We start from the raw sequence: 13,142 nt of genomic DNA on the forward strand, positions 1-13,142 counted from the left end.
CCATCTTAGGGATCGCTACTGTTGGACCTCCTGGCCCACCTGGCTTACCTGGTGAGAGAGGACAGAAGGGAGAGCCAGGTTTACCTGGTGTTTCTATTCCTGGGCAACCAGGACTTGATGGACCACGAGGACCTTCAGGACCACCAGGTCCCCCAGGGCCACCTGCACCATCTGTTCCTCCTGGTAAGTGATGACCACATAGACAGCAAGTAGAAGAGACTGAAGAGCTTTGACATTCTTTTTTAATCCTTTTTTTTTTTTTTAATTCTACCTACAAAGGTGTAGTTTACCAGACGCTGAAGCCCATGAGATTCCAAGCTATTCGTATACATTCTCCAAGTCGCTCCCATTGCAAATCAGGACATTTGTAGGAGAACTCTACCCTTAAGGCCAATTACAGAATTTGAGAATTCAATGGTGTGAGTTGCAGTCTGGCTTAATCATGCCTCTTTCTAGCTCAAGCAAGCCCTGCCATGACTTATCGGTGAGACTGAGCTAGACTGGAGGAGAAGAAATCTTGTCAGACTTGAGGGACCTTTTTGCTAACTCACACGGTAATGACAGTCCTTCAGGGCCAAGCAGATTTGGCCCAGATGTACAAAATTAAGTATTTTTTCAATTTATATTACATCCTATTTAATCCAGCTAATGCAAGTTACATTAAAATTTGTGCATGAAGCAGGAGGTAACCACTTTGACACTGTCTTGAGTAAATATAGCTTTCATGATATGATCTGATAAATGCTTGGAGGGTCTGTTCCCTACTAAGAGTTGTGATACCAGGAGAGTCAAGGGAGTAAATTTTCACAGAATTCCAATTTTATTTGGTAAATATTCTAGTGCTTAGACCACACAAAATTAGCTTGGGAGTGGAAACTTTGGATGAAGGCTCTTAGCTCCTTTTTGGTATAAGGGAAGTAGGGAATGGGAGATGGACTATGAGAACTGGAACGCTGTAGTGGAGAGGGGCTAACATGGTTCAGGGAGGAATTTGGTGTCTAGATGGCATTGGCATCTTTAGTGCCCTCACTCTGATGATATTTTATACGTATGCTTTTAAGATACGAGGTTAAATAGCAGAATGTAGAGTAGAGATGGAAGTGTGTAGGCTGTGGGAAGTAGTGGGAGATAGTTGAGGTTGTGAAGGAGAACAATGAGTGTTGTGTAATATCACTGAGCGTTTCCTTTTTAGTTTGGACAACATTGGTGAGTTTTCGTTAGCAGTCATCTGTCTGAACTGCCAAACCATTTGGTCTGTGATTGTTTGGGTATGTTAGAATATCCACACAAGTACTAGGAAGTACCTTTTTTGTACTGAATAACTGAATACATGTATTTCATGCTGCTGTCAAACACAAACTGATCATTAAATCTCTCCTGATTCTCCTTAGGCGAAGGGTTATGTGAGCAGGGGCCACCAGGTCCTCCAGGAATTCCAGGAGAACGAGGCTTTATGGGGGAGCGAGGCCAAAAAGGTGCAGTGTCATGGCTATCTTGTTTTTTCTCGTTTTGTTAAAGCTTGTTAAACAACGTAACACCTGCATTAAATAAGGATAAACAGTGTCTCCTTCCCAGTAGGGTTGCATGCAGGTATTTTCTGTTTCTGAACAAGAAAACTGTTTTGGGCATACAATAGTCCCTCATCTAGTGCTGAAGCACAAGAATCTCAAAGTGACCGAGGGTACAATCAAAGCTAGGGCCTAGCATGGATCATGGTTAAAATAAAATGGAATGTCAGGTTTGAGTATCTCCCAGGTAGATAGAAACTAAGTGCTTTGTAGCAGCTGTTGCCAACTCTACATGAAAAAGTTTTATACTTACTTCATGAATAAATTTTACATTTTTTGGGAAAGCAACATTGAAATTATAAATGCAAGATTCCTAATTTGAGTTGGTCAATCTACAATGAGTTTGTTTGTTTGGTAAAGAAAAAAAAAGACATCTTTAATGTGTATGCTTGTTTCCAAAAAGACAACCTTGCAATGAGGATGCTGATACGGGTAAGTGAGAATCCTTTCCTAGCTCAACCATGGACATCCTAGTTGACTTTGGGCATCTCACTTAATTTTGTGCTCCTTTCAAACAGAAGTCTTTTTTTTCTCATGGAGATTGTACGGATTAATTAATTAATCTAAATGAAGTGCTTAAATACTACATTGATGAATGTCAGAAAAGTCTGTATGTGAAGGAAATTCTTAAGCTTCATGAAACCATTCTATTTTTTTTGTTAATTAATGAAATAAGTCCAGCCTATTGTCAAATCAATGAAACATTCCCAGTATTTATTTTGCACTCTTGGAGTTTAATTAATGTTTGGGATTTTGACATTTGTGCTTTAGAGTTGTAGTTTGAAGTGTCAAGTACCTACTTTAGAGGAGGACTCTTTTGCTGAGGAAAAAAGTCCACAGTTTTATTTTGTATTATTGAAAGCACTTTTTTGTTTTAATTTATTCTGCACTATCCTAACTAAGTTCTAATCATATCTGATATTGATTGACTCCTGGCAACCATAAAGCTTCAGTTTGTCTTTCGTAGCGGAAGCCTTCTAATATTTAAGCAATTATATAATTATATCAAATAGTCATTTTGGACTTGGTATTATAGATCAGTAGCAAGAAAACAATTGCTGTTGTGCTGAATTATTTTAATGTTTTCTAAGATCTGATGCTCAAGTATAGTTTTTCAATGCTAATCTTTTTAGGTGATCGAGGAGACACATGCTTCAACTGCATAGGAACTGGAATAACTGGGCCTCCTGGGGAGAGAGGACCACCAGGACCTCCAGGTAGTCCAGGTAAGGCTGTAGTCTTCACTATTTTGCTTAATATATTCTATACTATAAAGTCAATTTTGTATCTGAGTGTCTGTGCATAATGCTAATGATACACCTGTGTATTGTGTACAAATTCAGATGCACCGTTGCCAGCTCCATTATATAGTTGGTGTGTGTCCTGTTTGGCACAGTTGGAGAGTGTTAAGAAGAAACAGGCTGGACACGTGTAAAACAATCACTCATTTTTTGAAAATTGAGTCTTTCAAAAAAAATTCTCTGATCAAAGACAGATTTGCAAGCATTCTGCATATTAAATGTTTATTATCTGCTAAAGATTTAACTGAAAGAGGGAAATTAACTGCTTCTATGTGCTAGTCCTGAAACGATAGAGGGGATGGAGCTTTTTAAAAGCGTGACCATTTTTGACACCAGTGATTTAACTTACAGCTGCAAATTTTGTTCTTCTCAAATAAAATCAAGCTCTCCAGAAAAAAACAAATAGGCAAGGCTAAACCTTGCCTGGCTTTAAAACAACTTAGCTCTTATCTTATGCAAACAGCATGCTTGATATTTACAGCTTCTACAGTTTTATGTTTTTCTTCTATGTTTTTCTGCCCTGCTCAGGTTCTCCTGGTTTTCCTGGACCAAAAGGTGAAAAGGGGCTTCCTGGATTAACTGGCCTTGTAGGGCCACCAGTAAGTGGTGGTGTTATGTTCTGGTGGGAGAACAGCGTCTCATTTGTCTTGCATGTTTGGTAGATCTGTGCACAGTCAATATGGATTCTTGTCTAATACTTCCTTTTATGTCCATAGCTAGCCTGAATGCATAATTCTTATATTGTGCCAAACTCAGAGGAGTGAAAGAAAAACTAAAATGCCCTTTTTTTTTTTTTTTCCCCTCTTCCCCTTAGGGATTCCCAGGGTCCCCAGGTCCCCCTGGGAGACCTGGTCCTAAAGGAGACCCAGGGGATGTCCTGATTTCTCCAAGACTGAAAGGTGACAAAGGAGACCCTGGCTTCCCAGGACCTCCAGGTCTTCCTGGCATAGATGGCACTCCTGGACGAGATGGACTGCCAGGTCTACCTGGCCCTAAGGGGGAACCTGTGAGTTGTTTTATGCTGTCTTTGATTAGATGGATGTTTTGGGAAGTCCTGGGTGCATTTGACATAGTGCAGATCAGAGGACTGGCAAATGCACTTTTTTCTGAAAGTGACTAAACCAGTAATTCTCTTCAGTAGATGCCAATCTAGTGATGATATATAGAGGTACTCCCTGAATCTGTCAATGCCTCTGAATATAAGCTGAGACTTCTCTTGGGTAGTGTCAAGTGGTCCCTTCTGCCATTGTCTACATTTCACCTATGTAGTATGAAGAATTAAGTAGCCAGGTTTAGAACTTACCTCTGACATGTTAGTAAGATGTAGGCAGCTAATGGCCTTGATGGCTAGAAGGATGGAAACTGCCAAAGAGCTTCAAAACAGAAGCAACACTTTACTCTTTTGCTAATAAATACATGTTCCTCTTTCCCATCCTGCTCTTCCTTTTTTCAGGGCAGTGTTGCATTCAAAGGAGAAACGGGTATTCCAGGTGACCCGGGAATACCAGGTCTTCCTGGAGAGAAAGGACTTCCTGGACCTCCTGGTTTTGGTCCACAAGGTCTTCCTGGCGAAAAGGGCATCCAAGGTGTATCCGGCCGCCCAGGGCCTCCAGGAGTTCCTGGTGAGTTGGTCTCTCTGTGCTATTGAACAAAAGCCATAAAATCAAGTTTTGTCCTTTTGCTCCAGATAGCTCTCAGAACATAATGCTGCTTTTAAGCTTTTCCAAAAGGTGTTGTAAGACCTAGTATTTCTAAGCTCGCTTACTGAAGATCGTCACAGAATCGCAAAGTGAGCAGAATTTGTGCTATGTTGCTATGGGCACAGGACTCACCCTTCTGCTCTGACCTCTAGAGAAGCTTTTTGTTCTCGACTGACTGTAGTGGAAATGCATTGTAACTACCACCATCTGGCTTATGCTTAATAATACTGCAACTACAACAGTTTTTAAAAACAAGGGTTTGCTCTGAACAAGTTTGCTTTTGTTACTTTCTTGTCAACTACGCAGATCCTGATGAAGCTGGGTTGGTGTCAGGTATTGGAAATACTATTCATGAGATGGTACCTAGGAGAAAGCTAAAAAAAAAACATTTCAAGAAAACTGTCTTTACATTAAATGATGCTTCTAAGCCTATAAATGCTGTATGGGGCTCAGGGGTGGATAGCCTACTAGGTAAAGTGTTGCTGCTGTTTAAGTTCTTTGAAAGCTTGGGATGTGGCTAGCATCTATTTCTGCTCAAAGAAAAACAGAAAAGAAACTCCTGCTGAGTGATACCTATTTATTATTTTTGGTTTTAGGTCCAAAAGGTGAACCTGGCCAGACTATTACAGAACCAGGAGTTCCTGGCCCCCCTGGTCCTCCAGGAAGAAATGGCGACACAGGTCTTCCAGGTAAAGCAGCAGTTAGATGTCCAGGGAATTCCAAGAGCTTTTGATTCTGAGTGATTCTTGATAACTATGTTGATTTTCTCTTTACAGGAGATCCTGGTCAGCCAGGTCAGCGTGGCTTACCAGGCATCCCAGGTGCAAAGGGAGAGCCAGGTATTCCTGGCATTGGACTTCCAGGTCCACCAGGCCCAAAAGGTGTGTACAGCCATGTTACTGTATTGTAGGGGCTGGAAGAGGGAACATAGAGGGTTGTGTCTCTTCACTTTTTCCTAGTGAGTTGATTTCTGTCTCTAGAATCCTTTAAAAATGTTTGTCTTGAATTTATACATCTTCATGATCATTTCAGAAGTATCAGGAAAAAGCTCTGCTGAGCTCTTATTCCTCCGTTCAGTGTTCTGCTCCTTCACGGTAGCTTACATTTTTCAGTAAACCAAAGACACAAACAGAAATGGGTAAAACTTTGGGAAATTATGAATGTTTGAGCTTGAATCAATAAATGATCTCCAAATGCTGCTTCAAGATGCTAATGTTTCTGATGTGAACTGTTTGTAATTTTCATTAGAGCACACAGCATGGGGAGTGCCCTCCTCTGAAATGAGTCCCAGAGATTCTCTGTGGCAAAGACAGTATACTCAAAGTTATCTCAGCCAAATGGGTACCCCTCAAGTATGCTTGAACTAGCACAGAACCTCTTATCAGACATTACTTTCCATGGGCCTTAAGCATTTCTGGACGAGTTGTTCTAATGCTCTCTGGTGTCCTCTCCTCTGCTACCCTAACCTCCATGTCATGTGTAGGTTTCCCAGGGACTCCAGGTCCGCCCGGAGCTCCAGGAACTCCAGGTCGCCCTGGTCTAGACGGACCTCCTGGACCACCTGGTTTCCCAGGACCAAAGGTCTGTGTTTGCTTGTTTAACATAAAACTTCACTTTCTTAGAGATTCTTCTGCATCAGTGGGAAGTTGATAGGGAGGATTCAGCTCTTGTCAGCATTTGATGGCTGGGAAGTCACATTCCTTACTTGATGTTTGAGCGAGGGTAGGCAAAAGGAATTGAACTGGAAGATGGTGGGCATTTTTAATTTCCTTTAATATTTTTTGGAGAAGCTAAACTTAAAAAAAACCCTTTTAAAAAATTGTTAATTTGTTACAGGGGGATCGTGGATTTGGAGTTCCAGGACCCCCTGGACCCCCAGGGCCCCCAGGCACAAAAGGAATTCAAGGACCTAAAGGTGATCCTGGCTTCCCAGGAAACCCTGGTCTCCCGGGACGGGCAGGTTTTGATGGAACTCCAGGGCCCAAAGGTATGGAGAACTCTCCCATTTTCTGTTGCCTTTTGAAGTTTTGAAAAATGTAGAGGTGCTGGGAGTTGTTTGGCAGCTAAATACAAGCAGTGCTGACTTTAGAGCAATTACTTCGGGGTCCATTTTTCCAAATCAGAGACACCTGTGTAAATGGAAGCTTGTGTTCTCAAAAGACAAGCAAGCAAGGGAGTAAATCCCAGTCTGTGGGCCAGTATCTGGAAGTCTGTATTCTAAAGACAAAGCATGTTAACGTGGGGGTAAAACTTTTTCAGTAGAGTAATTATTTAGAGGCACTGTGCTTCAACATGCAGAGGGTTAGCAATTCACAAATTCCAACTGTTAATTATTGTCTGTATTGAACTGCAGAGCATGCCTGGTTTGCTGGAGAGCATCTGTTGAGTTTGATGTGGATTATGATGCATTAACCTGTCCCTGTAGCCTAGAAATGTAAACTGCAAGCATTCCACACAGAATGAGGACAAATCTCTGGCTTTCAGAAATAGCCTCTGAAGTGTGTTTTTTCCTGTGTCAGGTCCATATTTGTTTCCATGCAAGGACAAGGTTTCAAGTACAACATGCAGGCACTCTGCTTCTGAAAGCAAGTATCACTGAACTGAGTTTGCTATTTAACTAAATAAGAGTGTTCTTTTAGGTGACCCTGGACCAAGTGGACCACCAGGACTCCCAGGCCCACCAGGCATCCCTGGCATTGGTGGTCAAGGTCCACCTGGATCTCCAGGACCTCCGGGTCCTGTTGGCCCCCCAGGTAAAACTTGCATGAATTGTACCCTTGGGTTATTTCTAGTGTACACCAAGCAGGTACACAGGATGCTAAAGGTCCCACTGGACAGACAGGCAAGGAAAGATAGAGGCTTGGCTGTCTTGCCAGTCAAGCGGCCAAAACTTGCTACATCATGTTCTTTACTGAAATCAGAAGTGGATTACATTCAGCCCTGTCATTTGCGCAACTTAGAGAGGTCTTGAGGGTGTAAAAGCCCACTTTGGAGAAGGCTTGGGCCCTCAGCAGAAATTCTAGAAGGTTGTGCACAGATAGTGACAAAATCTCTGTAAGGGGTTTATTGCAGTACTCTTCCGGACAGGACACAGAGGAGCACGATGTCAGTGCAGAAGTTTTGGGGGTACAGAAAAGGAGGAAAGTGGCCTTTAGCTGCCTGTACTGTGCTGTCATTACATTGCTTTCAAATAGCAAGATGGTTCTTAAATTCCAAAGCAGTTTCCTAGCTTACCAAACTGTATTCCAAATTCATTAGGTGAGACGTATTTTTAAACAACTTTTTTACATTATTATCTAGAAAATTAATTTCTGGTTTGGGAAGAAAGCAGACAAACTCAATCCCCTATACAATGCTGTTTGTTCTCCCTCTACTTACATGGTGAGTGCAAAAACAAGGGAGCAATTCAGCTTCTCCCTGACATGGCTAGGCACTTTCTCTTTTCTGAATGGAACCCGAAACACAATTTAACTCAGTTAATGTGGAAAGGAAGAAAGCATGAGTATTCCAAACTAGCTGGTTCATTATTTCATAGAGGAGAAAATGTTCTCCAAGTAGTGATGGGATACTGTTTTAACAAAAGCCTGTCAGTAAAGGAGGTGATACACATTCATCTTATCATAAGCACACCTGGAAAAGAGCTTTAGAATTCCTCTTACAGAAACCTCTGAGTCCTGGGGTTCCTGATTCCCTCACACAGTTTTTTTTCCTGCAAAACCAACAAGTTTTATGAGTGCTGATCTGTTTAAAGTAGATTGGCAAAGTAGAATCTAAGGGTACTGATAATTAGGAATATGTCTCTGAAGGGAGTTTGTCTTTTGTCTAAAATGATGGGTGACTGATGAAGACATGAACTTGTTCCATCTCTGTGCACAAGGGGTACATGTGCGTGCATGCACATCATGCTATTCACAAAGTTTGCTAAGGGAAATTCCTTTCCCCTTCATCAGTGAATGGGCTTGCTGTGCACCATCTCCTGATGCTGCAAATGTGTGGCAGTCGCCACAGTGACAACACTCCCTGTGGGCTTGAGCATGCCTGCCACTGAAATGTTTCAAAACCTGTCTGGTTCTTGCCGTGCCTGTGTGACTGTTTACGTTGCATGTTTGTGAGCTACACTTTTTGAATTTGTTTGTGTGCCAGCACTGGGATTGGCACCGTTCACAATGCACGCTGAAAAATTCATGGCCAGCTTTAAGACCATGGGTCACAGATAGCTGATTCTCAGGTCACAGTTCATAAAGATCTGAATCTGATCAACCAAAGTGCTTAACTTGAAGGTAGGCAAGCACTTGAGTGAGTAGGCCTGTGGAGTTTGAGTTCTGCTCACATACATAAAGTGTGGGTCATGTTTAAGTATACTTTTTCACAAGTTTCCTGGTGGGGAAAGGAATGTGTGGTCGCTGCACCAGGAAGCCTTGAATGTGTCCAGTATTAAGAGCCAGGGACAGAAGGGGTCTGGGCAATGTGCACAGAAGTTCCCTGAGCCAGCAGCAGGGTCCTCTGCCCGGCTTACTGCGCTCACTATACTGTCCTGACCCTCTGGTTGCACTTGAGGCTGAACTGAAACAGAAGGCAACACTGGTGTGTATTTGGGGTGGGGGAGTGGGATGTATTAGTATGGGTTTGAATGTTTCATCCAATGCATGTTCTTTTGTCTGCCTGGTGTTGTCTGCCTGGTGTTAGCCAGTATTTGATTTCATGTGATCACTGATACGTTTTGCAAAATACCAGTTTTGACAAATGCAGTTATTACTAGAGCTGGTGGATTTGACATGTTTATATTTTTGCTCTTCATGTTCGTACTGACTAATCATTGTGGCTACTAACAGCATGGTGGCTCTGAAACCCAGTGCATGGTTGAAGGTCACACTTGAGGAGTCCTTGCTATTTCCCTCGGCACTGCTATTTCTCTGTTTTGTGCAGAACGCTTCACATTCCCACCTCCCATCCTGTGTTTGTTTTACTCGACTGTTTTGATTCTGTTCCTTTATGCAACACTAGGGTAAAGTGTCTGGGGCTCTGTTTTTCGGGTAATTTGGAAAATTCTATAAAGGATTTCCCTGTTCAGAATCTCCTCCACCACTGTTTCTTCAAATAGTTTTCAGTAATCCAACATTCTTATTGTTTTGGATATGTAACAAATTACTTTAGAATTTATTGTGTTGTCTGTATTGTTCTAATTATGATGCGGTTATTTTTTTGAGAACCAGAAATTCAATTAGAATGGATTTCTATTTGAAAAAGTATCTTTACCATTCTAGATACAGAGTTTGTCCTGTTAGTGTGTTACGAATTTTTTTTTCCCCCTCTGCTTGCTGATGGAGACCCCTTAACCACAGAGCACGTGCAGCCCCTATCCATCCTCTGGTACTGTTTTTTCTTTGCAAAGTAAGCAGTTCCAGGCACATGACGCCACAGTGTAACACAGTGATAAGCTGCTGCCAAAGAGGAGCATGCTTATCATTGAATAAATGGAAGTCTACAGCCTATGCAGTAAAGACAACTTGATCTGCCTTTTTAGCGTCACCCTTAGAGCTGTTCCTACAGTCGAGAGCGGGGGTCACCACTACAGAGTTAGAGTTACACTGCCTTGTAGTTAGTTATGAGGTTTTGGCACGGTGGTGTCATAATCTCAGCAGACTATGCTAGGGCACCTAACATGCAATATACTATCTCTGTAGGTGTAACAATGTACATTTCCATAATAGAACTAGAAGAATGGAAATGTAGAGGGGTTTTGTGTTACAAAGAAGCAGCATCTTTTGAAAATCCCTGTTTGAAGGGATTTACCAGAATGTGGTACATTCAGCGGAAGCTGATAGGTGGGATGTACCCTGGTGTTCAGAAGGTGTCCAGGCCAGTATCTAGTAATGACAGTTTTGTGTTAGAAACAGCCCAGAACCAGCTTGTTCCCCAGTTGCAAAGAGGATACTCGACAAGGAGAGAGGGAAACGTAGTTTTATTTTTCAAATGTACCATCAATATTTGAAAATATCTCACAGAGTTTCTGGTTTCTGCATACAGTGGTGGCTGCACTTTTGAGAAAGACCTCAAAGTTTCCTTGCAGTCTGGTTTCTTTTAACTGCATTAGTGTTGTATTCTTTGTACTTAGATCTGTTTTGGTAACTGTAGGGTAGATTTTTTTCCTTTGTTCTAATCTGTATGTGCTTTATTTTGTTCCCTAACTTAACGACTATTACAACTCCTTACTGCTACCTGTCTCAACTTCCTGATGAGCTCTAACTCGTTGGCTTTTGAACCTCAGGTTCCCCAGGTACTGTGGTTTCTTTACCAAAGCCTTTTCTTAATTTCAAATTTAAGAATAATCCTTTTTTTGTCAGCTACATTTCCGGAATGAGCATCTTCACTGATATGGTGCACTGGAGGGAAACAAGCTGTCTGCTTGCTTCAGCAGTGCCTTGAGCTTGGTATCATTAGTGTTAAACAATCTTAAGCATGTTTTGACAATTCATATTTTTCATTCAGGGAAATGTAATGCAATGCAGAATTTTGCTTTCTTTCAAAAATACTCAGCTGATGTTATCTTAGAATGTAGTAAAATGGAATCATTAATGGAAATGTAAGAATCTCAATACTTAATGATAAAACCCAAACCAGTCTAATCAATCTTGGATTTTGTGTTTCATTAATCAGACTTAAAGGATTGTTGAAGAGAGTTGTTGTTTTTGTTCTGAGATTTTTTTGAATTGTTTGCTACAAATAGGTGAAAGTTTAGTATTGCTTCTCTTCAGGAGAATATGGCCTTTTAACGCCTGTAAGCCATTAAAAAATGCACAGCTTTAGAAGAATTGCAGGGTTTTCGTCAGTGCTAGGAATGGACTGCAGGTAAAACTTAGCTATTCATACAGTACTACACCCAGAGACACACAGATCTCAGCCTTGCCTTACTTTTTGCTAAAAGATTGTGTTTTAACAACTTTGTCTAGGGTTGCAGGGCATTCCAGGGGAGAAAGGGGATCCAGGCCCTCCAGGCTTCGATGTTCCTGGTCCCCCAGGTGACCAAGGAAGCCCAGGATATCCAGGACCCCCTGGTCTCCCAGGGCCTCAGGGCACACCTGGACCACCTGGCCGGGATGGAATACCTGGGTTTCCAGGTAAGTTTACATGTTTTACCTGTGGACAACGACCAAACTGTGGTTACAGCTGGATGTTCTTTATGCCAGTTTAATGACCTTCAAATTTTATCCTATCCATTTGAAGTTGGATACCTGTAACCATTGCATTTCATACTTTAAACAAAACAAAGCAAAGAAAAATCAAAACCAAAATTTGTTGCGTTAAAATTCTTGTCACCACTCTTCCCTGTAACATGATTCAAATATTTTGCATGCTATTCTGTTTCGTAACTTTCAAACATGACTTTGATCATCATCTTTATGACCTTTTTCTAATTTATTTTGTGATTATTTTTTTTTCTAGTCACTTGCTACAATTTAGAAATAGAACTTGTTTGAAGGAAATAATTGCAAATACTATCAACTGGATCCAACCTACACTTTTAAATATTCATTTCCTTATTCTATTTTTCAGACCGTTCAGTTAAGATAGCCTGTTTTGCCCTCTGGAATAGAAATCTCAAAAGTGAATTTTGAGAATCTGTCTTTGGATAGAGGGGGCGATACAAAATATTCTTAAAGTAGTGTATTCCTAATTGTCTTTTTGGCTTTCAATAAATTCAAGTTTGCTTTCAAGCAAGTATTTATGTTTCAAACCAGGGAACTAAACTTACTAGAGGTGTAAACATGCTTTCTGTCAAAAACGACAGGTACTGCAAATTTTCTTCCCAGGACTTAACTGTAGAAAAATTGGCACAATTTTCAAGTGTCATTTTATCTGATTTAGAGCTGTACAAGAACTGAGTGCTTCCAATTCCCTTAAAACAGGCTTTGTATGCATGCGCTGGTTAATAAATACTATAGAGGTACAGGGAAGTAGGTGTTAGGTGATGAAAAGTTTTGAGTTTTTGTTCAGAATGACCATGGTGATTCCATGCCTTTAGGTGCCAAAGGGGAGATGGGCGTCATGGGAGCTCCTGGTCCTCCAGGGCCTCCAGGAACTCCTGGAAGAAATGGCCTGCCTGGCTTGAAAGGTAACATTTGTTTTGTCTGCCCCTGAAGAGAATACAGAATGCTGTTTTCCGTGTCCTGGGTGGAAAGAGGTTTTGTAATCCTGACGTCTAGATCTTCATTAAGTTATGTTCTTTTGACAGTGCTGATGTTCAGAATTCCTTTGCAGTTTTAAGCCATAGCATTTAGTGACTTTGGTTTTAATTGATGTCATGAAATGTTAGCTGTTTTTAAAACATTACCTTTGGGTTGATGGCATTGAAGTAGGGCAATATTTCTGAAGTATGTTTTGAAGTCTGCTGTAAGCAGCAGAAAGAAGAAAATAAGTAGCTTTGGGTTATGGAGTCATCTAGAATCAGCTTTATAGGTATCACAGAGAAACTATCCTATCTACATTTTCCCAACCCCCTTGTTGGAGATGAATTTTGAAAGAGTTTGATAGCAGAAAAGCCCACTCATCTCCCTGGAACAAGGAGGCTGTGA

The 13,142-nt window shown here is 41.2% G+C and overlaps 1 protein-coding gene across 1 annotated transcript in view; it reads left to right on the forward strand.

Moving 5' to 3' along the window:
- Window positions 1-13,142, forward strand: part of COL4A5 (collagen type IV alpha 5 chain) — an 86,770-nt gene that overhangs the window by 49,546 nt on the left and 24,082 nt on the right. The window contains exons 20-32 of the mRNA XM_064463341.1: window positions 10-183; window positions 1,392-1,475; window positions 2,702-2,794; window positions 3,398-3,468; window positions 3,684-3,875; window positions 4,323-4,491; window positions 5,166-5,258; window positions 5,346-5,450; window positions 6,053-6,150; window positions 6,406-6,556; window positions 7,209-7,322; window positions 11,520-11,687; window positions 12,593-12,682. Of these exons, the coding sequence (XP_064319411.1) occupies window positions 10-183; window positions 1,392-1,475; window positions 2,702-2,794; window positions 3,398-3,468; window positions 3,684-3,875; window positions 4,323-4,491; window positions 5,166-5,258; window positions 5,346-5,450; window positions 6,053-6,150; window positions 6,406-6,556; window positions 7,209-7,322; window positions 11,520-11,687; window positions 12,593-12,682 (1,602 nt within the window). The remainder of the gene's footprint in view (window positions 1-9; window positions 184-1,391; window positions 1,476-2,701; window positions 2,795-3,397; window positions 3,469-3,683; window positions 3,876-4,322; window positions 4,492-5,165; window positions 5,259-5,345; window positions 5,451-6,052; window positions 6,151-6,405; window positions 6,557-7,208; window positions 7,323-11,519; window positions 11,688-12,592; window positions 12,683-13,142) is intronic.

The sequence above is a fragment of the Phalacrocorax carbo genome, chromosome 11 (genome assembly GCF_963921805.1).
Source record: "Phalacrocorax carbo chromosome 11, bPhaCar2.1, whole genome shotgun sequence".
NCBI classification, from domain to species: Eukaryota; Metazoa; Chordata; class Aves; order Suliformes; family Phalacrocoracidae; genus Phalacrocorax; species Phalacrocorax carbo.